The 24,491-nt window shown below is 49.5% G+C and overlaps 3 protein-coding genes across 10 annotated transcripts in view; 1 reads left to right on the top strand and 2 right to left on the bottom strand.

Moving 5' to 3' along the window:
- Window positions 1–6,416, bottom strand: part of CPSF3 (cleavage and polyadenylation specific factor 3) — a 45,028-nt gene extending 38,612 nt beyond the window's left edge. The window contains exons 1-3 of one of the 2 annotated variants that reach the window (XM_032866819.1): window positions 6,245–6,416; window positions 1,882–1,945; window positions 646–743 (exon numbers count right to left, since the gene is read on the bottom strand). In XM_032866819.1, coding sequence (XP_032722710.1) covers window positions 646–743; window positions 1,882–1,945; window positions 6,245–6,294 — 212 coding nt within the window. In that variant the 5' untranslated portion in view covers window positions 6,295–6,416. Of the gene's footprint in view, window positions 1–645; window positions 744–1,881; window positions 1,946–5,840; window positions 5,900–6,244 lie in introns of those variants that run through there. The other variant, XM_032866820.1, reaches the window with a different exon arrangement.
- Window positions 6,417–6,545: 129 nt separating this feature from the next.
- Window positions 6,546–19,034, top strand: ITGB1BP1 (integrin subunit beta 1 binding protein 1). Of its 4 annotated transcripts, none has more exons than XM_032866812.1 (8): window positions 6,546–6,687; window positions 9,736–9,828; window positions 11,233–11,336; window positions 13,565–13,643; window positions 15,441–15,577; window positions 17,356–17,448; window positions 18,187–18,336; window positions 18,783–19,034. In XM_032866812.1, the coding sequence occupies exons 3-8, from the start codon at window positions 11,265–11,267 to the stop codon at window positions 18,852–18,854; spliced, it is 603 nt and encodes a 200-aa protein (XP_032722703.1). In that variant the 5' UTR covers window positions 6,546–6,687; window positions 9,736–9,828; window positions 11,233–11,264; the 3' UTR covers window positions 18,855–19,034. The 4 variants fall into 4 exon arrangements, with proteins under 4 accessions (XP_032722703.1, XP_032722702.1, XP_032722704.1 ...); XM_032866811.1 differs by having other exon boundaries at window positions 9,736–9,846; window positions 11,234–11,336; XM_032866813.1 differs by lacking the exon at window positions 9,736–9,828 and adding an exon at window positions 8,131–8,135 and having other exon boundaries at window positions 11,235–11,336.
- A 593-nt stretch (window positions 19,035–19,627) lies between these two features.
- Window positions 19,628–24,491, bottom strand: part of ASAP2 (ArfGAP with SH3 domain, ankyrin repeat and PH domain 2) — a 166,729-nt gene continuing 161,865 nt past the window's right edge. For all 4 annotated transcript variants that reach the window (XM_032866807.1, XM_032866809.1, XM_032866808.1 and 1 more), the window contains 2 exons: window positions 24,085–24,207; window positions 19,628–22,128 (listed from right to left, as the gene is read on the bottom strand). In XM_032866807.1, the coding sequence (XP_032722698.1) occupies window positions 22,054–22,128; window positions 24,085–24,207 (198 nt within the window). In that variant the 3' untranslated portion in view covers window positions 19,628–22,053. The remainder of the gene's footprint in view (window positions 22,129–24,084; window positions 24,208–24,491) is intronic.

Genomic DNA, 24,491 nt, shown 5'->3' with positions numbered 1-24,491 from the left:
TCAACCAACTGAGCCACGCTGGCGCCCCTAAAATTCTTTTTATTAAGCATCCGACTCTTGGTGTTGGCTCAGGTTATGATCTCGGGGTCGTGGGACCAGCCACACAACGTCAGGCTCCGTGCTCTGTTGGGTGGGGGGGGTCTGCTGGAGAGTCTCTCTCCCCGTCTCTCTCTGCCCCTACCCCTACCACTCTAGTGTGCTCTAAATAAATAAATCCTAAAAAAAAATTTGTTTTAATTAAGTAAACTCTACCCTCAACATGGGACTCAAACTCATGACCCTGAGTTCAATAGCCACATGCTCTGCTGACTGAGGCTGCCAGGTGTCCCAGAAAACACTCTTTTAAAACACCAGAATGAGGCGCCTGAGTGGTTCAGTCAGTTAAGCGTCTGCTTTCGGCTTGGGTCATAATCCCAGGTTCCTGGGATTGAGCCCCGCATGGAGCTCCCTACTCAGCCGGGAAGCCTGCTCCCCGCCCCCCCCCCCCCCCCCGGGCTGCCCCCCCTGCTTGTGCTCGCTCTCTTGTCAAATAAATAAATAAAATATTAAAAAATAAAATAAAACACCAGAATCTTAAAACCTGATAATGATCTTTATAGTAATAGTTCTTGAAAAACAGAGTCGTTAATAAAGGAAATAACTTACTGACTAATTAACAGGAGATCAATCTCAGCTGGGTCAATTAAATCGATATAAGGAAGAGCGTCCATTCCTTCTAGGCCAGGGTGGATCCCGCAGTCCAGCTGAAAGAGCAGAGAGAAGGATCACACTCCCCTACGTTTTATTAACACTTACTTAATAGCCAGTATTTATAACAATCCACCAACACAATAATCAAGAGGGACTGTATACAGTAACATCCGCGATGCAATTCTTACTAAACATTTCAAATATGCCATTAACAATTCTCAATTTCCAAAACAAATAGAAAATACAGCTCACATTTAAGCCACAGGATACAAGATAAAAGACTTTCTCTTCAGCTAGTTTTTATGGTTGCTCTAACAATGCGTGAACTCTTGTTCAAAAACTTTGGTATCAGAAGACGGTGAGCATTTTAAGTTTATGGACTCACTACTGCCAGATCTGGCTCTAGTGAGAAGACAGTAATCAGAAATGGGAAACTTACCAGAAAAGGGCAACTGAAGTATTTTAAGGCGTTGGGGAAGGAATTCTTAAAGTCAGCCATTCATGACTTAACTGTTCATTTCGGGGACATTACTAGCACAGTAATACAATAAATGACTAAAAAACCGACAATACCTGACACCTGCCTGTTCTGGAATGATTCGGAGAAACACAGAGGTGGGACCACCGGAACACCATGAGCCTTCGAGCCTTCGAAGTATCTATCTAGTGAGGACTATGTTGTCATCTCTTCTAATCCCTCTGTCTTTCAGGGAAGGAAATGGGCTTAGAGCCAGACTGCCTTGCCCAAGGTCGGGGCCCTGATGCAAACTTAGGTAGCTAAGCTGCCGAACCAGGGCTCTGTCACTCCAGGCTGCACGGGGGTAGCTGGAGCTCCGCGTGGGTGTGGGCACCCAGTTCCTTGGCGCTCTGCCACTGGGGGCGGGGGGACCTGGGAGGGCAGTCAGGTTGGCTTGACCCTCCAAGAGTAGAAGAGGGACCTTGAAGAAGCAATAGTTCAGGAGACCTGGTTGACAATTTTACAATCTTAGACTACATCTTCTCAGTTTAATGTTCTGTCAAATTACTAAGTCGAAGTGTATACTACTTAGTCACATTCATGTTACACAGCACAGACTACATATACCGACTATGACATTTTTCTGGGAGCTAAACAGAGAACTACAGTTCTGGAAAAGATCGAACCCCCAACCAGAAAGAGCTGTACCGTTGTCCCAACTACAACATAATTACCATTATTTTTCTTCCTTTGAACTCCAGGATAATACATGATCTTCCTACTTCCTGCCCAGCTCCACTGCAAACATTCAAGGGGAGAAGAAAAGATGATTAAAAACAATAAAAATCAAGCCCAATAAATCCAAACATTTTTACAATGTAAATTATGCCCCCTTTGATGATAGCATTTATCTGAGGCAGCTAAGAGTTTGAGAAACTTACACAAAGACAGGGAAGAACAGTGTCTAAATGGGAAAAGATGGAAAGTGATCCTTGGGAGTTGAGGGATTTTGCAGCTGCTAAGATGGTCAGAGAAGATGGTACAGATACAAGAAACCCAAGGTTAAGCTCAGTCTTTTGAAGGTTAAGGTTAAATCATGATGTAATGGAAATCTGGCAGTTACGCAGATGATGAGCTCATACTTCCAGGATTAGCACTTAAATGTAAACCTGTAAGCACTTCAAAATTCTTTCGTTGCCTTTAAGAGCATAATATATATTTACATTTTACATTATAGCTTAAATTTAAATAGACATTTTATTCATAGCCGTGCATCTCAGTCCCTTTGCCCTCTAACTTCTTATTTCAAGACACTGGATGCCAAGCACTTCGACAATTTTCCTTTCTTCTTAAATGAGCACAACAGCCTTAAATTCCAGATATCACAAGATGCACCTGAAGTTCAACCTCGCCTGTCTTTCCAACCCCTCACCTTCTCTGATGTCTTTCCCCACTCATCTAGGTAACATTTCACTCACTCATTCAATACCACAGTGCATCATATGGAAATGCCATGATCTCAAGGAACCTGGGCCACTTCCTGGGAGACACACGAGGTGGCTCCCCAAGCGGAGATCCTAGCGCGGGGCGCCATGCTGATACAGAAAATCAATGACCATGGTGCTACCGTGAATTCCTGGCTGCCCGCTCTCGCTGGCCCACGAGGCAACCTCTTAAGCATCCCTAGCTCAGTTTCCTCTTCTGGTTTCCATAGCAACTATTTCAAACTTTGTCCCCGTTCCCCATTCTATCTTCCTCTTCACTCGAGGCAAGGGCCTTCTACAGCTCATCTTTGCCTGTTTCCTTGACTTCACTTACCAACCCACCAGCACTGTGTCTCCCTCCATTTTTCCCGAAGCGATACAGCAGAGCTCGCTTACTGTCCGAGGCCCATCTCGCTACCTCGTTCTCCACTCTACATGCTCCGTCCTCCTGAGGCCCCGGACGCCGCTGCTTCACCGACTCTGCCCCTCCCATCTACTTTCGCCTCACAGCTGCCATGTGTTACTGCGTTCTTGCCCGAAAATTAAAATCCTTCCACTTTGATGTCCTTTAGTTCCGTACTTCCTTCTTTCCCCAGCCCCCTAAGAGCCGTGCTCGCTCCCGCTGCTGGTTCCTCACCTCCGTGCCTCAGTTCCCCGCAGGCGGGCTTTGGCTAACCACTCCTCTGGATCTGTACTTGCCACGTGGCTCTTTGTCGCCAAGTGCAAATAGCCTTTCCCGCCCTTCCCTTGTTCTCTGCGCAGCCCATCACCCCTTGGCGACATCCCCCTTTGAGAGCTTCTCCCTTGACATTTCTGAGTCGTGCTCTCATCGGTGACCCTGGTGACCCTGGTTTTCCTCCAGAGTTTCCTTCATACTCAGAGCCTCTGCCCACACTTCAAATGTTAATACTGCCAGGGGCTCTCCTTGGCCCACTTCTCAGGCTTTGTGATCTTTGGTCTCAGGTTTTTGACATGCTAATGACTTCCCAGTCCATATCTGTAGCCCAGATGGATTTCTGAATTCCAGACCTCTGAAATACACTTGGCATTTAGCTCTTTCTCCTGGGCTATCATACAGGCACCTTATGTTCAAATGTGCCAAACTAGTTTTCACCTCAAGTCCCTTTAACTTGCTTTTCCCCCAGAATATCCCTCAGATATTGACAGGATTGGCTCCTTTGTTTTATTTGGGTCTCAGTCCAAATGTCACCTTCTGAGCCTCCTCTTGACTACCTTCTCTTGTTTGCCCTTAGCACAACTCTATCATAACATAACTACATGAAGTTACTCTATCTACGTGTTTACGGTTTGTTCCTCACTATGAAAATGAAGACGCCTATGAGCAGAAACATCGCCTATGTTGTTAACTACTATTCAGCTGCAGCACCTGATATGGAAGAAATCTCAAGAAATACTTACTGACTAAAAACTCCCCAATTATAAACTTTGGAAACATTATGCTAAGTGGGAGAAGCTAAAGCCAGTCATAAAAGGTTACATATTATATAATCTCATTTAAGGGAAATGTCCAGAATAGGCAAATCTGTAGAGAAGGAGAGTGGATCAGTGGTGGCCAGGGGCTGGGGAAGTTGGGGGGAAATGGGAGTAACTGCTGACGGGTTCAGGCTTTCTTTCTGGAATGACAAAAAAATTCGATAGCGGTGATGGTTGTACAACTCAGTGAATATAGCAGAAATCACTGAATTGTACACGTCTAATGAGTTGTATGGTATGCAAAGTATATTTCAGTAAAGCTGTTATAAAACAAAAGAATTCCCAAATTTATTCCAGACCTGCCCCAGCTCCCGCACTCCTCGAGTGAATAACAACCTTTTACCAGTTGCCCAACCCAGGAATCCAAGGCATCCTAACATTCCTCTCCACAAATACCCCTTCCAATATATCCGACGAGCTACAAAACTATAAATAAAGATTTCACTTCCTTAGTCTCCGAAACCTACTTCTTTCCAACTCACTGATGTTCGTTTCATTCATTCCAAACTCTCACTGCTTTTCACAGGCATTATTTCAATTTCGTCCTCCTGAATTCCCACCACCAAACCCACTCTTATTCATCTGCTACACTGCTGATAGCAGTGATGCTTCCTAAGCACAGTTCCTACTATATCCCTTCGATGCTTAAACCCTTCATTGGCTCCCTAGAACAGACATGATAAATGCCCAGACTCCTTAGTTATATATATACAAGCTGGTCCCTGACAGCCTCTCCCACCTCATCTGCTAATCTTTCAACCACAGCCACGAGGAAACCAGCCACAAACTGTGGCCACTCTCATTTTCACCTGTGCCACTTCTGCTGCCTGGAACATCCTTGCCCTGCACTTGACCTGTCTTCAATTCCTACTTGTTCTTTAAGGCTCAGGTCACACACTGTATTTTCCAGGATGCAGGAACTAGCCTTCTCTTCTCAACTTGTTAGAAATCCCTTTTCCATAACTCTCCCAGCGCTCAGTGCACGCCGATGTGTACGTACACTCAGAATACACCACTTACTGAGCACCTACCATGATCCTCACAATAAACGAGGCCATATTAACTTCACGTGAGAAAAATGGGTTTGGGGAAGTTGCTGTCCCAGCAAGTGAGAGAGTAGAGACTGAATTCCAAGTCTGATCCCAAAGTAAGGGTCTCCTATTATTCCAAACTGTCCCTCCGGAACTTTTCACTTTGCACTGCAATTCTTTCTGAAAGGGTGAATTCAGTTAACTTGGCGCTGTCCTATTCGCATCTCCAGTGCTTAGTGCGGTGCTGGACACTTGCTCAGTGTCTGCTGAACACAGGAAGAGAGGGCAGGTGTGAACTAGGCAGTGGGAAACGTGCGGTCGGTTCCCAGGAGGTGCTCAACTCGTCCTTACGAATGGATGAGCAGACACCGTCTATCTTCTGAAAAACGCTCAAGTGAATGAGAGGCCAACTTATATCTAATTATATGTCTGTGAATTCAAATTGGTGTCTATCAGGAAAGGTTCTCCACAGCTTTTCCCCCCTCTTAGCCCGATTCCAGATCTGCAAAGTGTTTCCCGGGCAGAAGGCCATCACCACCGAAAGACGAGCCTTCTCATGGACAACCAAGAGCTGAGTTTTTGTCCTTAACACCTCTGCTCTTTCCCTCCCCTGTCTTTCTTATTCTGCTAGGGTCTGAAGTCAGAACGTCAAAACTCACAGCTAACTGATTCCCTCTTTCACACCTTGCTTGGCAAACGTCAAGTCCTGGAGGAAATAATGAACACATTTAGTTCTTCGCACCGCCACAGCCTAACCCAGCTCCTCCTCTCATCCTGCCGCCACCAGCATCACCGCCTTCCCAGGCTTGCCACTCTGCAGCGCCCAGGGGCCCCGACAGTTTTTCCCGCCCCCACAACATCTTCAGAGATTGAAGAATAAAGCCAAGTCCCATTCCACCTAGCCGGCCCGTTCCGATCCACCGCTCTCCGACCCCTTCAGCCTGAGAGGCCTGGCCGGCAACTGCGGACCAAAGGGCCGGCTCCAGAGGCCTGCCGGCGAGGGGGCGACCTAGAAGGCCAACCACCCGGCCACCCCGCCTCGCCTCTCACAGCCCCTGGCTTCGTTCCCTCTCTCGCTGGGCCCTTACAGGGGTCGGATCAGCAGCTGGTCACTCTCCTCAGCAGGAATCGCAGACATCTCGGAAGTCTGAAGGCGAAGCGGGGCTGAGGAACAGGTGGCGGGAGTCTTCTAAATAGAAAGCAGAGCCACGGGGAGCCAATAGTAGAAACACCCCATCCACCAAGGCCACAGCTTCCGGCACTACGGGGCCCGCGACACTAGGCCCCTCCCCTCGACTTCCGGTCGCCGGCGCTAGGGCGCGAGGTTCCTCCCCCAGCGGAGCCCGGAGATCTGGGGCGGGCTCAGGCCGCGCCTGCGCGATGTCTCGGAGGCGGGGCTCGGCGGGCGGGGCTGGGGGCGCCGGAAAAGCTGGCGCTGGAATTAGAACTGGAGCGGCTGCCCCAGCGTCGGTTCCCCCGGGTGTCTGACCCCGACCACAGGCGGCCCCGGCGGCGCGCCGGCGGCTGTGAGGTGAGAGCTGGGCCCTGGCCGAACCGGGTCTGAGCCTGGCCGGGAACGCCGGCTCCGAAGGCGGCGCGGGTGGGGAGGCCCGCTGTGGGGCGGATGGGTGGGGCCGCGGGGGCCGCGGTCTCCCCCAGGATCCACCTTCCCGGGGTCCGGGACCCAGGCCTCGAGGCTGCGGGGCGCGGGCCTGCGGGAGGATGCGGTGCGCCCGGTGCGCGGTTCCTGTCTGGGGTGGGCGGGCAGCTCCTGCGACGACAGGTGTCGTGTGTGGTTCTGCCCTGTGGGACTCGGCGGCGGGAGTGGGAGCTTCCGCAGGGCTGTTTCCCGAGTCAGGCTGTGCCCTGTGGGGCGTGAGGAGCACTGCCTTTTCGTGCTGCTCCTGTTGGTTTCTGCACCCGTCCCCCCTCCCCTCTTCCCTCACCGCGAAGGGCCCGGGTGGAGTGGGTCTTGTTTGCTGTCACCGTGCGCACCTGCACGTGGCAGGCACAACAGAACAGCGCGGACTAGGTGGGAAGCAGGATGGGGTCTCTCTAGGTGCCGAACTTGGCCCCATCCATGAGTAGCCTGGCGACCTTGGCCAAGTCCCTTGGAGTTTTGGCTTCTTCGTTTGAAAGGGGCTGTGCCACTGCACCCTTGCTGGTCGTTAGCGAGGGTCACTGGTATCTGGAGCACCTCGCACTGGGCGATACACGGTAGGTGTTCAAGACAGGAAGTTCTTTGGACGTCATCTTCCCCGAAGGTTCTTCAGGTCATTAAGCATGTCCTCTGCCAGCCTGTGCCAGGCATTGGGGTCACAGAGGTGAATTACCTCGCTCCCATCTTTGAGAGCTCACGATGAGATAGTTCTAAGGTAGTTCTAAGTAGGCAACAGCAGGCTAATGCTAGGGTCTGGGTATATGCTCGAGGTGTGGAGTACCAGTCCCTTAGCCCAACCCGAAGGTCCAGCCAAAGCTTTCTAGTTAAGAAGCAGCCCGAACTGAGTCTTGAAAAGTGAGTAATTAGCTGACTGGATAAAAGGTGCAAGGGCATTCCGTCCAGGCAGTTGGGATGGCAGGAGCAAAGCATGGAAACAGAGCAGAGTGCATGCCCAGAACCTGGAAACACTTTGTATTCCTTAGAGAATAAGGTATGAAGCTGGTTGTGAAGATGAAACTAGAGAGGTAGATAGGAGCCCCGTCATGCAGGACCTTGTGGGTCCTGGCAGGGTGCTTTGACTTTGGTCTCTAATGTTGGTGAGTCAGCGAAAGATTTTAAGCCCGATAAGGACATTAGATTTGAGTTTGAAAGAAATCATTTTATCTGGAGCTTGGTGGTAGATTTAAAGTGTCAGGGAGTCGCATTGGGACACGAATTCCTTAAATGGCACGACAAACTGTGTATCTGTGCATTGTTACGGGTTCAGGATCCAGCCACTGCTATCATCAGCTGATGAAAAAGTTTCCTACACAGCAGTGGTCTAGTGATGGCAATGGCCTGTTAGAGGCGTGGAGGAGCGAACTGTTCAGGTGGTAGAGTCAGTGGATCTGAGTATTTTATTCGATGTGGGGCCTGGAGGACTTTGCGCAGTTGGTGATTTCCTGGCTTCTACCAGAAATGCTAGAATTTCCTGAAAGGGAGAGAGGAGAGGTGGAGCAGATATGGAAGGGGAGATGAAGGGTTGGTTTCAGGCATTTTTGCATTTGACAAGTTCGGAACATCCAAGTGACAATCAGTATCTTTGGCCTCATTTTCATGCATGAATAATTTAGAGACAAGAATGATCTGCTTAAGAACATGCATCAAAATAGCAGCAGATCTCAAAGACTTTAATGAAATGCCTTTCCCTTCCTCAGCTCCTAGACTGGTGATGGAAAGTCTTAAGGACTTGCAAAGACATGATAATACCAATGGGGTGATTTTCAAGCATTCTAGTATTCTGGGGGCTTATAGGGATGCTTCAGGATTTCACTAGCAATAGAATCAAATTTTATTTTAAAATCACATTTAAAATTATTATATATATTGAAACATATATCTTGAAACATACATATGTTGAAACACACACAAGATATAATGTCCTTAAATATAATACATATAAAGATTTTGACCAATCAGAGAGTGCTAACATGTCACTTTATGCTGCTAGGTTAACCCAGTTTGTGTAGATCTGGGAATAAGGCTCTCTTGCCATCTCGTCCGTCTGAACATTGTCCCTTGAAGGCTAGGTGATCGATGGCAGCAAGCGATCCCCAGTATAGCCTGATAATTCATCTCTCTCTTTTTATATAACATGCAGCTAGTTCTCTACCTGCAGCTTATCATCTTCCTGAAACAGAAGTCTCATCCTATCACTTAACTGCTTTTTAACAGTACCTTTCTGTCAAACACAAAATAAACCCCAGACTTTTCTTGTGGTTTCCAAGGCCTCCTGTGGCTCTGTCCCTCTCCCTCCTTCCCGCTCCAGCGAAAGCCACATTGGCCTGTCGCTGTTCCTTGCAGCTGGCATGTGCCCTCAGGACCTTTGCATTTGCCCTACTCTCTGCCAGAATGCTTTTCCTCCGCACTTATGTGGCCACCCTCCCTTCCTTCTTCAGGTCTCCTTACTGTTCACTTCTTCAGAGCATCTTTTTCTGTCTAAAATGCTCACCCTTCCTTGCATCAGTTGCAAATCCTGAACTTGCTTCTCCTGAACTCGCTTTTGCTTTCCTTGTATCGGTTGTTTCTAGCCATGTGTTTGGTTTTCTTGTTGGGCTGTCTCATCCCTCTGACAATGGGCTCCCTGAGGTCAGATCAGGGGCGTTATCTCTCCCAGCACCTAAGAGATACTCCCTCAGGAATGAGTGAACAAATCAGATTTTCTTGCTACTTCACGAATCAAGCAAAAACCTAGAAATAAGTTGTATGATGGAGCTAATGAAAAAGAGGCAGCTTGGGCTTTGGGAGTCAGTCTCAGGCAAGTGGCTTAAGGGAGTAGACTGAGAATGGGGTTTCCAGATAGAGTGGGAGAAACTTCTGATGGGAGCAAGGACATTCAGTGACTGCCCCATGGTTGACTCATTCCTTTTCCTTCATTAGGTACCCGGTTTTCCTGAAAAGAATTGACCATGTCAGAATGAGAGGAGGTTCTCTGTGCGCAATACCAGCTGTGGGACCTTTGAAGACAATAAAGTAGTATTCCTTCTACCGTAAGCAGATTCCCTCGTTCCCTCTGTAGAATCCGATCTTCAGTAAAAATTTGTGAGGTTATCTTACTCGTGACGCCTCCTGAAAAACAGGTGACAGGTCCGTCATCTATAAAATGCAGATTATAACCTCCCTTCCGTAGGCCCGCTGAGGCTAGCGGCTGGGAGCCCCCAGCATCATATGCAGCGCAGGCAAGGGAAAGCCTTAAAAAAAAGAAAAACATCTGGAGCACCTGAATGTGTCACCAGGTTGTCGTGGGGATAAAAGTGACGTAATGTCTTTGGAAGCATTTGAACCATGAACTATTATGCAGGTTAGTCAGTAATTTTTTTTTTTTAAGATTTTATTTATTTATTTGACAGAGAGAGATCACAAGCAGGCAGAGAGGCAGGCAGAGAGAGAGGAGGAAGCAGGCTCCCTGCTGAGCAGAGAGCCCGATGCAGGGCTCGATCCAAGGACCCTGAGATCATGACCTGAGCCGAAGGCAGCGGCTTAACCCACTGAGCCACCCAGGCGCCCCAGTCAGTAATTTTTCAAGTATAGTAGATGTGCTCCTGTGAAATGCGCAAGGATAAATTTTGTTTCCAGGGCATTAACAATGACTTAGGGATACGTGTAAGACTGACTCTGGACAACTTAAGGTCGCCTCCTTCCCTAGCCTTGTGGGAGAGAGGTGGCGCCTGGGAACATTTTAGTGTCAACTTTTACTTAATGATCGCTCAGGACATCGAGAAAAATGCCCATTTCTGAGAGGCAGCCATGTCCTCTGTGCTAAGCGCCACGACCCACAGGATGCCAGCCCGAGACAGCAGCTGGGTGTCAGGATCTCCGTTGGTCAATGAGCGCGGAACCTCTTTTGCTCATTCTTGAGCTGATTAAAGAGAAGAAAGACACTTGAGTGTTCCGAGTGTGTCTCTCACTTCCGAGAGCAATGCCTTTCACAGCCCCAAGTACGAAAGGAAGGTTGCTGTCCTTTTGGTGCATTGGGTTAGATTTTTGAAATCTAAAAGGAAAGAAAGAATGAAGCAGTAGCGTCCAGATTTGGTGGTCAGAGGAAAAGATTTCTGTATCCAGTAGGAGGAATACACTGCGGCCAGGGAAGGAATTGATGATTTTTTTTTTTTAAAGATTTTATTTATTTATTTGACAGAGATCACAAGTAGGCAGAGAGGCAGGCAGAGAGAGGAGGAATCAGGCTGCCCACTGAGCAGAGAGCCTGATGTGGGGCTTAATCCCAGGACCCTGAGATCATGACCTGAGCCGAAGGCAGAGGCTTTAACCCACTGAGCCACCCAGGTGCCCCCGAATTGAGGATTTTTATTCCTGTTGCGCATAAAGTGATCTCAAGTTGGTTTTCTTGCTCTGACTAACCACCATTTGTTCTTCTAGAGGAGCTCGTTGGGATCCAGCTATGGTGAAAAATGTTTCGGAAAGGCAAAAAGCGACACAGTAGCAGCAGTTCCCAGAGTAGTGAAATCAGTACTAAGAGCAAGGTAGGGGGTGAAACCAGGACCGGAATCGTAACGCAGTGAGCATTTGGGTTCTCATGACTGATTCTACACAAAGCATCCTAACCACCTCAGACTAGGTGTGTTTTGACATTCATTTTTGTCACTAGATACACAGTCTGTGCTTAATTTAATTTTCTTTTGTTCTGGAGAGTTCCCGAGGTGATTAAATTCACGAACCCGGGTGGCACAGGGCGTGAGAATGGTCTCACTGAAACGCTGATTTTGAATGTTCTGCGTGATCGGAACTGCAGGCCTGTGCAGGGGCCAGAGCTCTTGAGCTTCGGGGTGTGGGGTGTGTGCGCACCACTAGAATTCTGTTTACTTAATAGCGAGTGACTAGGATCGTGAGGCAAATGCCATGTGTAGGACGCTAAAGAAGTGGGGTCTGTGACTGCAAAGGGACCGTCGAGGCCTGAGTCCTCATCCCTGGCCCCGGTCTGTGGTTCTCAGTTTCCACCCTGAGAGCATGCGAGTGCCAGGACGCCATGAGGCCGGGGAGGAGCCTGTGGGCACCACCCCGGGTACCAGTGGCCATACCACAGGGAGTGGAGACGCACATGACTGCCACTCGGGACTTTCACTGAGCAGAGATGCTCCTAGCCAGAACCACAGAAACTTCACGCTTTAGGAATCCTGCCTTTCAGTGGGAAGACGGAGTTTTCTTGAAGGGTTTTGAACTGAAGGTAGTCAAGGCCCTCCCTGCTGTTGGCTTTGTAGCCCTGGCGTGAGGCCCTCAGCCTGGGAAACTGGTCAGGCCCGCTTCCTGTTTTCCAGACCAGAGAAAGGATGAAGGGAGACCCGATGGCTCGCTGTCGGCGGAGTAGATTTTCGGATTCCCAAGGGAACTTGCTGGTGGCTTGAGATGGTAGCTCCAAGCCCTGGGTTCTCCGATGTGGCTGGGGGGATGGGGACTGGAGAGGGGCAGAAGGGGCCCCCTGCGCGGGAGGACTTCCCCCGGAGATGGTGGTGACCCTCCGTGTGGTCTCCAAGCCAAGTTGTGACGGTTGGGTTTGTGCTTTAGGTTGATGTAAGCTTTCCTTGCTGTCTGTTCTGGACGTGGGAACAGCAGACCAGTTTCTCCCTTCCTGCTGTGCTCGAGCAGAGAGAGGTTCGCTGGGGACGGGTGGTTTCCCGCGTGGGCGAGTAGCTCCGGGCACAGAAGGTCGCTGTTGCTCAGTCCGCGGGGTGAGCTCATCCCGGAAGTCTGCGCCAGGCTGTAACAGCATCTTCGTTCCGGTTCCCTCCCGTCTCCCGTGGAGTGTGTGCGGTGTTTCCAGTGTTCGGTCCCACATGTAGCATTACGGGGAACGTCTCTGTGCCTGCAGCTCTCTTCTCACTTTACGTTTTACTCTGAGAAGGGCAGTTACCGAAAAAGGGAAAAGACGGATTTATAAGACCTGATGCATTTTCGCATTCACCTCGATTCACTTCTTGAACATGGAAAAAATCTGAGAATATTGCTCTTCTAATATCTAATTTTGACTTGAGGTGCAAAGAAGTGAGGGACTGTGAAATCAAAAGTTTTCACAGAATGTCGTTTCCAAAGGAACAAAGCCTACCCAGAGCACAGTTCTGTGGAAGCCGCGCCAGCACGTATGAGTCTCCGTGTTTTGCTTAACAGCCGTGTTGGTTTTCCTTTGCATCTCACCCTGGTAATTGTGCTCCGTCTGCCAGGTGGCCTGCACGTGACCCAGCGGGCCAGGTACCCGTGGGACCAATGGCGGAGGCACGTGGGTGGGGAGCAGGAGACCTTGAGGGGGGCTGGGCGAGTTCCCTGATGTAACCTCGGGTAAATCGGTCACCCGCTGGCTAGCTCTGCTCGTTTTATCGTGTAGAATCATACTCGCCGCCTGCATGCCACGCGGGGTTCCTTTTGGGCATCGCGTGGAAGCCAGGTGTAGATTTTCACACCCGACCCAAATACCAGGGGCCTCACCAGGAGGCAGGGGTAATGGCTTTGCTCATGTTGGGAGTGTCCACACCGCAGTTACCTGATGTTGTCTTCTGGCGAGGGCAGGTGGAGCTACCTGGGTTTTGAAGTTTGCTGTAGAATTCGTCTTTAGAAAAATCTGCCCCAGTCCATTAGTCTGCCCTGCTTTTGTCGACGTTGATGCAGCTGTCCCCGACGAGTAATGCGAATGTTTGGCAGAGAACTCGCAAGAAGACGTGTCTAATTCTGTTTGCCTTTGTGTGTGTCTGCTGCCTCTCAGTCCGTGGACTCCAGCCTCGGGGGGCTCTCCCGATCCAGCACCGTGGCCAGCCTCGACACGGACTCGACCAAGAGCTCAGGTGCGGAGAAGCTGGGACGGCTCTGCGAGGCTCACGTCCTTTCACCCAGCGGCGCGGTGAATCCCCGCGCACTTGAGGTTTTCGGTCTCTGCCGTGTCGGGCGGGAGTTTGGAAATGGCCCAAGATCTGGTGGGACGTGGGTTGGTGAGAGGGGGTCGGCCGCTTGCCGCTCGGGGGCGATCGGCTCTTCACAGCGCCCGGAGCACAAACGTGTGGCCAACGTCGTGGTGACAGTTCAGAGGTTTCAGACCAGCTTTTTAGGATATGGGGTGGCAGAGTGTGAGTTCTACTGGAATTGCATGGCTCGTGGGGTGCAGGGGAAGCCTCTTGTGGACTGAAAGTGTGGAGGAGCTGCTTCCGCAGAGACCCAGCCGCTGGGGGCCCGCGGGAACTCACGGTCCTTAGGGCAGCCCCTGTCACGGACCCTTGCAAACGTGCGTGCAGCCACCTGAGATTAGTAGCTCTTTACAAATCAAAAGGTGGCTTCTAACCCAGGCCAGAGAACAGCTAGCATCTAATTGGAAATACAAAAAAAATATTCCTTTTCTTGTCTACAAGAAAGTGTATTTGTACTTTTCCCTTTAGAATCCTAGACTCGACAGTCTCTGGAAAGTGGGGACGACAGAGGCGGGGGATGAAGATAGGAACCATATCACGTACAAGAGAGCACAGTAGTGTCAGGTCTAGATGCCTTAAAAATATTAATTTTTTTAAATATTTAATATATTTTTATATTTAATATATTTTATAAAAATATAATATATTTTTATATTTGGGCATTTTTTTTTTTAACCATACGCATAACCTAGAAGTAGCCACACAGTATCGCCTTAACGTGGCAGATACGGGGACGCATGGTGGCCTTGTTGGCCCTGGCTCGATTTTCTAGCACACGGTTCTTCAGCCTGTTGCCTGTGTCATGTACCCTAACATCTGCTCGTGTGAAGGGACTTCCTGTCTGGCATTATTCTGTCTGGCATTATTCTGCAGGAAAAAACCTGTTATTATTATGTAGACCAGGTTTGCTGAGTCAGGAAAACAAGTTAACAGTGAACATAGTAAAGAGGGACAAAAAAACAAAGCTTAAATATCTTCATGTATCGTGAAGGTACTCAATCATTATCTAGTCGACATTTTATTTTTCTCCTGTTTTAACTTACTCTTTTTTTTTAAAGATTTTATTTATTTGACAGAAATCACAAGTAGGCAGAGAGGCAGGCAGAGAAGGGAAGGGGGAGGCAGGCTCCCCGCTGAGCAGGGAGCCCGATGTGGGGCTCGATCCCAGGACCCTGGGATCATGATCCGAGCCGAAGGCAGAGGCTTTAGCCCACTGAGCCACCCAGGCGCCCCTGTCCTGTTTTAATTTACTCTTACTGAGATTTTTTTAAAAAGATTTTATTTATTTATTTGAGAGAGAGACAGTGAGGGAGCATGAGAGGGGAGGTCAGAGGGAGAAGCAGACTCTCCACGGAGCTGGGAGCCCGATGTGGGACCTGATCCCAAGACTCCAGGACCATGACCTGAGCCGAAGGCAGTCCAACCAACTGAGCCACCCAGGCGCCCCTCTTACTGAGATTTTTATACGTTTAGTATATTGTGAGTCATGGAGGAAGAGGTTAAATTCCAAGTTCTTTCCTATTACTTCAAGTAATCCTGCATTAGAATTTTTTTAAATTTTCATTAAAGGTTAAGTTCTGATGACACAGTGTTTTTTATTTGTGAAGGGATTGAGGACACTTTCTAATGTAGATATTTCTTTTGAAGTCTTACTGTTAACGGTTTTTCTTTTACCTTTAGGACAAAGCAACAACAATTCAGATACCTGTGCAGAATTTCGAATAAAATATGTTGGTGCCATTGAGAAACTGAAATTCTCTGAAGGAAAAAGTCTTGAAGGGCCTCTAGACCTCATCAATTACATAGATGTTGCCCAGGTAAAAAAAAAAAAAAAAAAAAAAAAATTTAAATTTTAGAACATTCTAGAGAATCGCTTTTATCACTGTTAAATATTTACCAAGCACTGTGATCATAGGTGGTACATGGTGCCTAGAGATGGGGAGTCCCACAAGAACAGAGAGTTCTTTCCTTCAAAAGTAGCACTTTTTACTCTGTCGGGGCTCACTGCCTTGTTTAAATGAGGAGCTGAGCACGGTGATGGGTTATATACACCGTAGGTCTGTCTTTGAAAACTTCTGCTGGCCTTTCCAGATCTCCCCCCAACTAGCCACTGCCCCTCCAGTAATGTGGCTCCTAGCGGAGGTGACGTGTCCGGGCCCTCACACCGTTAGCAACCAGAGTTGAGGGGAGGTGGGCTTCCAGACACATCTCGGTCAAGAATTTCAAAAAAAGGAAATGATTATGAAGGAAAATTAAGAATGAAAGTGACGACCAAGCCAAGGTGTGAAGTCAGGGCCTCAGATACTGTAAGATCTGTACCCCTGCCAGTGTCGGAGTGGATGGGCCGAAGACAGTTAGTGCTTCCTGAGTTTCCAGAAAATGCCATCGCAGGTCTTTGTGTTTGTTTAAGCAAAGGGTCATCACCACAAGGGGAAGAGTCCCTCGCTTGTTCTTAGAGCGCTGGTTACTCTTCGGGCTGTGTGGCTGGTGACTCATGGAGGAACGGGTCACTAAATTCATGGCTTCGTGCCCTCGGAGAGCACAGGAGGTCTCTCCCGTCTGAGGGGAAGCAGCCGGCAAATGTGCGTCCCACGAGACCTCTTGCTGGTCCGGGTGCAGGCAGTGTCCCAGCGTTTGGTTTGACGCCTGTCATCCCAACGAGTGCAAGCAAGCCCTCCCCAAAGTATGACACTGAAAAGGTCGCTAATGACATCTGCGCCCCAGAAGCGCGCGAGGATTAGCTTCCTGCCATCGGGACTGCTGAGCTGCTCAGGGCCCGTAGACTTCGGGCCTGTCGAAATCCCCTCAACACACTCGCGTTGGTGTATCCCAATTCTTGATTCTTGGAGTGCTCAAGCCCTCCTGTGAGAAACCGCTGGCCAGGAGTTACCGTAGCCACGTGAGGACCCAGGAATCGGGGCATGTGAACACGGCTGCTTTACTCGAATTTTTTCAACGCGGGCAGGTGGTTCCACACAGACAGCTCAGCACGGACATCGACTGATGGCCCACTCTCTCCGTTCTGTTGTGTATTAGGCAAGTTAGGCGGCGTTCTGGTTTGGGGGTAAACCTGGATAATCTGCTGGGAAGCCATCAGCTGTCACCTGCCGCTCTGTTTCCCAGGAACCGCACATCAGTCTCACAGCCCTGGGATGTGGGGACAAGCGGACGTGCCTGCCGACTGGGACGGATGTAAAATGGCTTTCAGGAGTGGGTCCTGCAGCCCTTTCCTGATGGTTTCCTGTGCTGACGTCAGCACAAGTCTTGAGTATTTTGACAGCTAAATAGCTTTATTTTTCTAATGTGAATATTTAAGCCGTGCTGGGATCTGTGAGAGGGATCGCCATTTTAAATTAGGGATAACATCAAGACAAATGGCTGTGAGATTTGCTCAGATCTGTGGACCGTGAAAACCAAACCAAACCCTGGAGACAGTTTTTCTGCCTCTTTGAGGAACAGTTTTTGCTGGGCTGTTGTGAACCCACGTTCTTGAAAGGGTATGGATTTGTGATGGCCAGATGTAAAACTTGACTAATTGGATTTACGGATTTACGGATTTTTAACGTAGCTCACGTGATTTATTTTTACTTCAAAGCAAGATGGAAAGTTGCCTTTCGTTCCTCTGGAGGAAGAATTTATCATGGGAGTTTCCAAGTATGGTATAAAAGTATCATCATCAGATCAATATGTAAGTAAGAGAATTTATTTATTTATTTATTTAAAAGATTTTATTTATTTATTTGACAGAGATCACAAATAGGCAGGGGGGGGGGAAGCAGGCTTCCTGCTGAGCAGAGAGCACGATGCGGGGCTTGATCCCAGGACCCTGAAATCATGACCTGAGCCAAAGGCAGAGGCTTTAACCCATTGAGCCATCCAGGCGCCCAGTAATAGAGTTTATTAGGGGAAAAGTGGGTTCCAGGCTGGGAGTCAGGCTGCTAAGGGCCCACTTGTTCTCTCTGCGTGTTTGCAGAACTGTTGGTTGGTAAACAATCCTGGCAGCTGGTCTTAAAAAAATGATCGATTTCTTAGGGTGACTGAAGAGAGGCCTCCTTGTGCTGCTCCCGGATGGTGGGGCCCCCCAGCCAGCACCCCCCACTGCGGGCCGCTGATGCTGTTTTGGCTTAGGAGGCTGTTTTGGCTCAGGGCAGCTGTCAGCTTGGGTGCTGGGCACAAAGAACAGGACCGTGAACTCAGATCTTACTCCTGTCTTTCTGGAATCTTAAGTAGGAAGGGATAACCCTGAAGGCAGACGGCCCCATAACTGACCATTCTGGAATATCTCTTTGCGGGGGGGGGGGGGGGGGGAAGAAAACCTCTACCACTGTTTTCTGCCAGATGCATAGATACACTCTGCTCAGAGCCTCACAGTAAATTCTGCTCAGAAGATGCCCATATGTCACGCTTTCCTTCCCTCACTTCCCAGGACGTCTTACACCGGCACGCTCTATATTTAATCATCCACATGGTATGTTACGACGATGGCCTGGGGGCAGGAAAAAGCTTACTGGCCCTGAAGACCACCGATGCCAGCAACAAGGAGTACAGCCTCTGGGTCTACCAGTGCAGCAGCCTGGTGAGGTTTCCTGCCACCTCGCTTGGTCCCATTCACAGGGGGTGGGTAGAGCCAGAGGAGACCGCCAGCGTTATCAGCGGCTGGAGACGTGGCAGCCACGGGCCGGCTGTTGCTCGGCGGTCGGCCGGCTGCCTGGACCTGTTGCGTGCATGGTCAGTTGGGCCAGGATTAACACTCACCTGTGCAGTTATCTCAAGGGCAGGGCAGCCCCTTCTGGTTGTCGCCGTTGTCCCCAAAGGCCCAGTTCCTACACGTTGCCTCCAGGGGCTTCTCCCAGAGGGAGCGCAGGAGGCGGTCCAGGGGACGTGGTGACCAGCCCTCCCAGAGCTGTTGGTGTGCCGGTGGAGGGGAGGTGCTGAGAGGGGCACATTTATATATTTGCTGGCCACGCTAATTTAGGAAGAGGTCGGTGAAGTCTCTTACTGTGTGTTTTTCACTTACCGCAGGAACAGGCACAAGCCATCTGCAAAGTTTTATCCACCGCTTTTGACTCTGTATTAACATCTGAGAAAGCCTGAATTCTGCAGCCCAGTGGAAGCCAGCCTCGTGCGGAAGGGCAGTGGGTTTCCATCTGCAGTGCTGAACTACTCTGGAAATCGAAAGTGATCCCTTGCTTGAGATTTTCTGAAGAAAACCAGTGTATAAAATAGTGGTCATTTGCTTTTCTATTAAAACGTCTTATTACAGTTAAATCTCAATGAGGTTGTCTGCTTTCTGGGACTAAAAAAGAAACCTCACCTGTCACTTTTATTTATGAGAGAGAGAGAGCAAGAGAAAGCACAAGCCGGGGTGGGGGCAGAGGGAGAAGCAGACTCCCCGCTGAGCAGGGAGCCTGAGGTAGGCTCGATCCCAGGGCCCCGAGATCATGACCTGAGCCGAAGGCAGAGGCTTAACTGACTGCGCCCCCCAGGTACCCCTCCTCTGTCACTTTTAAACCCCAATGAGCCTAACACCTAAGTGTGATAGACGTGCAGGCAGTGAGTGGGTGAGCAGAGAGGGCTTTCTGAGGAGGCCGCGGCTGTGGGTTGTACAGCACGTGGCTGGGAGCTCTGGTCACCCTGGTCTGGAAGAGCAACACGGCCAACTCAGGTCACAAAAAGTAAAACTTTAAAAGTATAGGTCAGGATGGCATGCTGGTCAACCAGAGTCTCTACCTCAGAGAAGAAAGGCCACCGCGCGCATCAGATAGCGTAGAGCATCTCCTGTACGGGGGGCCGGTGGGTTTTTCTAAAGGACCATTTTCACATGCAGTGGGGCCTGAAGGATTAAAAGCATCACAAATAACATCACGTCCATTTAAAAGTATTTTATTTTTTCCAGTCAAATGACTAGTGAACAGGAGGAGTCAACTTACTGAACATGCTCCAATTATAAACTAATTATCAGTCACCGCGTTACGGACAACGAAAATAAGAACTGATTCGGGTTATACAATATATACAGTTGCGCTGCAACTAGTTCGAAGTCATCAAGTGGACGAATGGGGTATCGTGCACCTCACGTCGCTCCCCCGGCTGCGCAGGCTGCTCCCCGCCCCGGGGCGCATCACCCGGGACCCAGGAGTCTGCACGCGGGAGCCCTCGCCCCTACGAGTCCGATCTGATGGCAGACAGCACGCAGGATGCCAGAATCCTGCAGCAAAGGTTCATGAAACGTGAACTTTATATATAAATAGTTATCTACAAGGTTTTCCTTCCTCTCCGTTGTTTTTTAATTTGCAAAGAGCAAATAACTAGGAAAGGATGTTATCAGGGAAGTTAATATAATTTCTCCTCTGGCAAGAGTAGTAGTAATTACTGCACAGTAGCACCACCGAATTGTCAACTGGAGAAAGTATTTCTGAGATAGTTCTGTACCAGTGAGCCTGCTGGATTAGTCTGGGACCGGTGTGAAAGGGTGCCGGGAATCCACTTTACTTCCTTGGATAGTTGGCGCCAAGTGGCCAAAAGGCTGATTATAAGACACAGTTGCGAGAGGACTGTGTTAAAATACACATAAGTGCGCTGTGCAAAATCTATTTACTTTCTTAAATCTGTGAGGGAATTAACTAAATGGAGGGTTCGAACAACAGAAATTAACAATTAGTGAAAACAGATGTAGTGCTTTAAAAAAAAAAAGAAAACAAACTTTAATTACAGAGCTGACACATTTTTACCCAGAACTCTGAAAGGCTTTAAAAAGCAATCGCCACACAACATCATAAAACATTCCAGTTTGTTCTGTTTTCCTTTATAACAGCAACAAAAAGTACAACGCAATTTAAAAAAAAAAAAAAAAAAAAAAAAGCTCTGCACTTAGAAGAGTCTTGCCTAATGAGGACGGGCTGCTCCCATCAAATGTACCATCGTCACCACAGAGGCATCGCTGCCTCGCTTTCCAAGCCCAGACCTACGCTTACCCCTTCACTTCTGGTCCAAATCCGAGTGGGCATTCAAGGCCTATTTATTCTCAAAGAGTGCCAAAGTGTCCAATATTCCTGCTATGAATCATATGCTCACAATTACTAAATAGAGGTACGACAGTCAAGTTTGAGAAACTACTGAATTCCGATTTTATGGCACTCAACCCAACCCCCCCACGCCCAGTAGCTTCAGTTTAAGAATGACGTTATGGGACTTCCGCTGTGGAACTGGGATGTCTGTTCAGGAAGATTTTATTACCTGGGACCTACAGATTTCAGTTATGTTCTTGATTACAAACAGATGGACAGATTCGAGTTCAAAACAGTATATCTACCATTCCTGTTGGTATAATATATAAATACAAGACGCTAAATTGAGGAAACATTCCCGGGGGCCAAAAAGGGAAGGTGGTGGTATGCTCAGTGGGAAACAGCAGGTGTGTGTGAACAGTGGGGGTTGGCCCACCGTCCTCTAGCTGGGACACGCAGGAGGGTCGAGAAGGCGAATTCCAAAACACCTAAAGCTTATATAAACTAGTTTAAAGAACTGTTTTTGCAATCCATCATCCTTAGTTTTTAACCAAATTCAGGAAATGCAGGTTTCTAGAACAGGAACTGAGTTAGCTGCTATTACCACACGCCGTAATAAGCCACGGGCGGGTGTGCTAGGTGGGACTGCTCACAACAGGCTACACGCACATGCAGAACACAATGAGAGCTGCGAACTCACAAATTAGGGCTGGAAAGCACGATGCTAAGGTGTAAGTTTTCAAGTTGCTTTAACTAAACCTTGGGTGGATTCCAAAGGAAATCTTTTAAGTGTATCTTAAAAAAAAAAAAATGTCTTTAAAGGTGAACTGATAGCATTTTTTCTAGGAAGTCCAGGGCTGGGCTACTTCTAAAGCAAGTTTACCGACTTCCTAAAAAACTGCATTGAGGGTCACCGACTCTAGCAGCGGGCCAGGGAAAAGCTGGAAGAATGTCTAATACTCAGATCCTTCTAGGTTCAGCTAATTCTGTAGACAGAAGATATTGATTACGTAGAGTTAAAATAACTTTTCAGTTCACCTTTTAGGAAATTCAATTTTTCCCTAATAAAAGTATGGCAGTATTTCATGAAAACCACAAATTATAAAAACAATTCATTTATACATACAAGTTGCCTCTGAGCTTGTAAAAGAGAAGAGCAGGGTCAGAGAGAAGTGGGCTACCAGACAATACATCTCATGAAACTGGTCATCTGGCAAGAATTTTGGTACCAATAACAAACAGGAACGTAACAACTGATAAAAGAAGTGTTTTTGTTCAGTAGCAAGTCAGTCAGCAATAAAGTGCACAAATGATACGGGAAATGCTCCTTTGCGGCTGGGATCTCCGTCGATGTGGCCAATCTGAAATGAATAAAATAGGTGGTTATCAACATTCTACATGTTAGAGACTTCAAAGAACAATGCTATAGCACTTGGGGAAAAAATGTGTTCAGAAGAATTTCTTAGAGAGAATGACTTGGGTAAGACATCGATAAACTGTTTTCCCTTTTTTCTTTGCCTGTTTCAAATACGGTTGACCCTGACCACACGGAAGTTCCACGTGCCACCCCCACCCCTGCAGTTGAAAATCTGCATCTAGCTTCTGACTCCCCAAAATCTTAACTACAAAAGGCCGACTGCTGACCAGAAGCCTCACAGGTAACTCGGGCGGTCGGCTAACACACCCCTGTGCGTTACATGTACTCCACCTCCTGTGTTAAGTAAGCTAGAGAGAAAAATTGAAGAAAATCATAAGAAAAAATACATTTAAGTGCTGTCCTGCACTTATCAGAAAACACCCCCATGTAAGCGGACGCACGCAGCTCACCCCCGCGTTGTTCAAGGGTCAAGTGCAGTGCCTGCCAACTGTTGGGGCGCTGGGGCAGGCGGGCTGGGGGCCTGCACGGAAGCACACGCCCCGGTCCTGGCATCCTTGGTAGGACAGGACAGGAGCACAGGCAGGTCAGCTGTCTGACTCCTGCGCCCAGCATGCCTTTCTTTCCTGAAGAAACTGAGTGTCAGAAATCTGTGAGGTGCAAAGTCACAGAAAGTGTGTGAGTTGGCTCCTTTAAATGTAGTCAAGCGTTCACCAGAGGCTTTGAGAGTCCCTGAGTTTCACTCTGGGTAAAATATGTCAGTTATACCCCAAGTACGACCTCAACCATGTAAAATTACACAGGTAAGTAAAAGGCTAAAAGAAAATCACTGTAATGTAATTGGTAAGATGGGGGGTGGGGTGCTGGGATTACGGGCAGCACCGATTTTCTTCTTTACGCCTTTCTGTATTTCCAGTTGTGGAAACGAACAGGTATTTTCCAGAAGGCTGAGTCCACTGCCGGGGGGCCCCACCCTCATGCCGCGTTGTACACGAGCGTGAAAGCCAGACGTGCTGCGGCTCTTGGGACAGGGGCGTCCGGGGGGCGGGGAGGGTGTTTGCTGAGGTCCGGCCACCCAGTGAGGGTTCAGGGAACAAAGGCCGGGCAGGCTGGCCGGAACCAGGACCACGGGCAGCAGCCCCCTTCCCTGCCTGGCTGCTGGGCGCCGCAAGCCCACAGAAGGCGGAGCTCTGGCCAATGGACCCCTGAGTCCTGTGAGGGGAAAGAGCCAGCAGTACCACAGGGCACCGAGGTCACAAAGCCCCTGCCAGGGCCACCACCTGACGTGCCTCGCACTCGACAGAGCAGAGCGACATCCGAGCTCCACCTATGGCGCTGGGCCCTTCGTGTCCACCACGGGATGGACCCCACCAGCCTCCCACGCAGGGCCCACGGGCCTCGTTTTTGACAGCAGCCTCTTACTGGGGCCTGCGGTATTGTCTCTCATCGGTGCTGAGGTGACTTCCCTTTCACAGACGAGGGGACTGAGATTTAGTGACATGACGTCACCAAGTCTGGTAAGCGCTGCGTCTGGATTCTTAGGGTCACACCTGGTGAACACCCTGTTCACGCCGTCCCACTCCCACGTGGATGTTCCGACTCGTTTCAGGACCAAGACCGACACCCACGGACTCTGCCCCCCGGTCAGCTCTCTGTACGCCTCCCTCCAGCACGCGGGCCATCTCGGGGAGGACGGCGCCTTCTCTAAACTCAAAGCCTCATTTCAGGCCCTGAAGTGCGCTCTGGGACGGCGCCCTCACGTGGGAGACCCCAGCCAGGTAAAGTGAGGCCCACACAGAAATGGGTGTCCGCGGAAGAGACGTTGGAGGGGCAGCGCGGCAGCAGTCCTGGGGTCGCATGGGCAGCGGGCCTCACGGGCCAGGCGGGCAGGGATTCAGCCCCGCCCCTCCCAGACACGGCCCGGGCCTGGCCCCCAACTCACCCACCACTCTTGGTCCTCCTCCCCATCCACGATAATCACGTCCCCCTCGGAGAACGTCAGCTCGTCTGGGTTGTCGGCCACACAGTTGTAGAGAGCTTTGACCCGCTTGGGCTTTAACTTGGTCTGATCGGGAAGAGGAAGTGTCAGAGGTCAGTGTGGCACGGAGGCTTCAACTCCTGGGGCAGAGGAGGGGGCCGCCTTGTTTCTAACTCATCCCAGGGGTCCTAACCCCAGGCCCGGGAGCCCACACGTGTCAAGCTGGGTGGATCGTGTAGCTCGGGGCTGGGGGACTTCTAGGAGGCCCAGGGGAAAGCTAAGCCATCCCAGCGGAGTGCAGAGCGCTTGGAGTCAGGCGGCCTGGTGCCTGGGCGCATGTGGGGGTCAGTCCTGGAGCTGTGTTGGGGGTG

This window comes from Lontra canadensis, unplaced genomic scaffold, assembly GCF_010015895.1.
Source record: "Lontra canadensis isolate GAN:19392208 unplaced genomic scaffold, GSC_riverotter_1.0 scaffold32, whole genome shotgun sequence".
NCBI classification, from domain to species: Eukaryota; Metazoa; Chordata; class Mammalia; order Carnivora; family Mustelidae; genus Lontra; species Lontra canadensis.
Note: the sequence above shows the minus strand (reverse complement) of the source record. Positions and strands in the feature narration are given on the sequence as shown.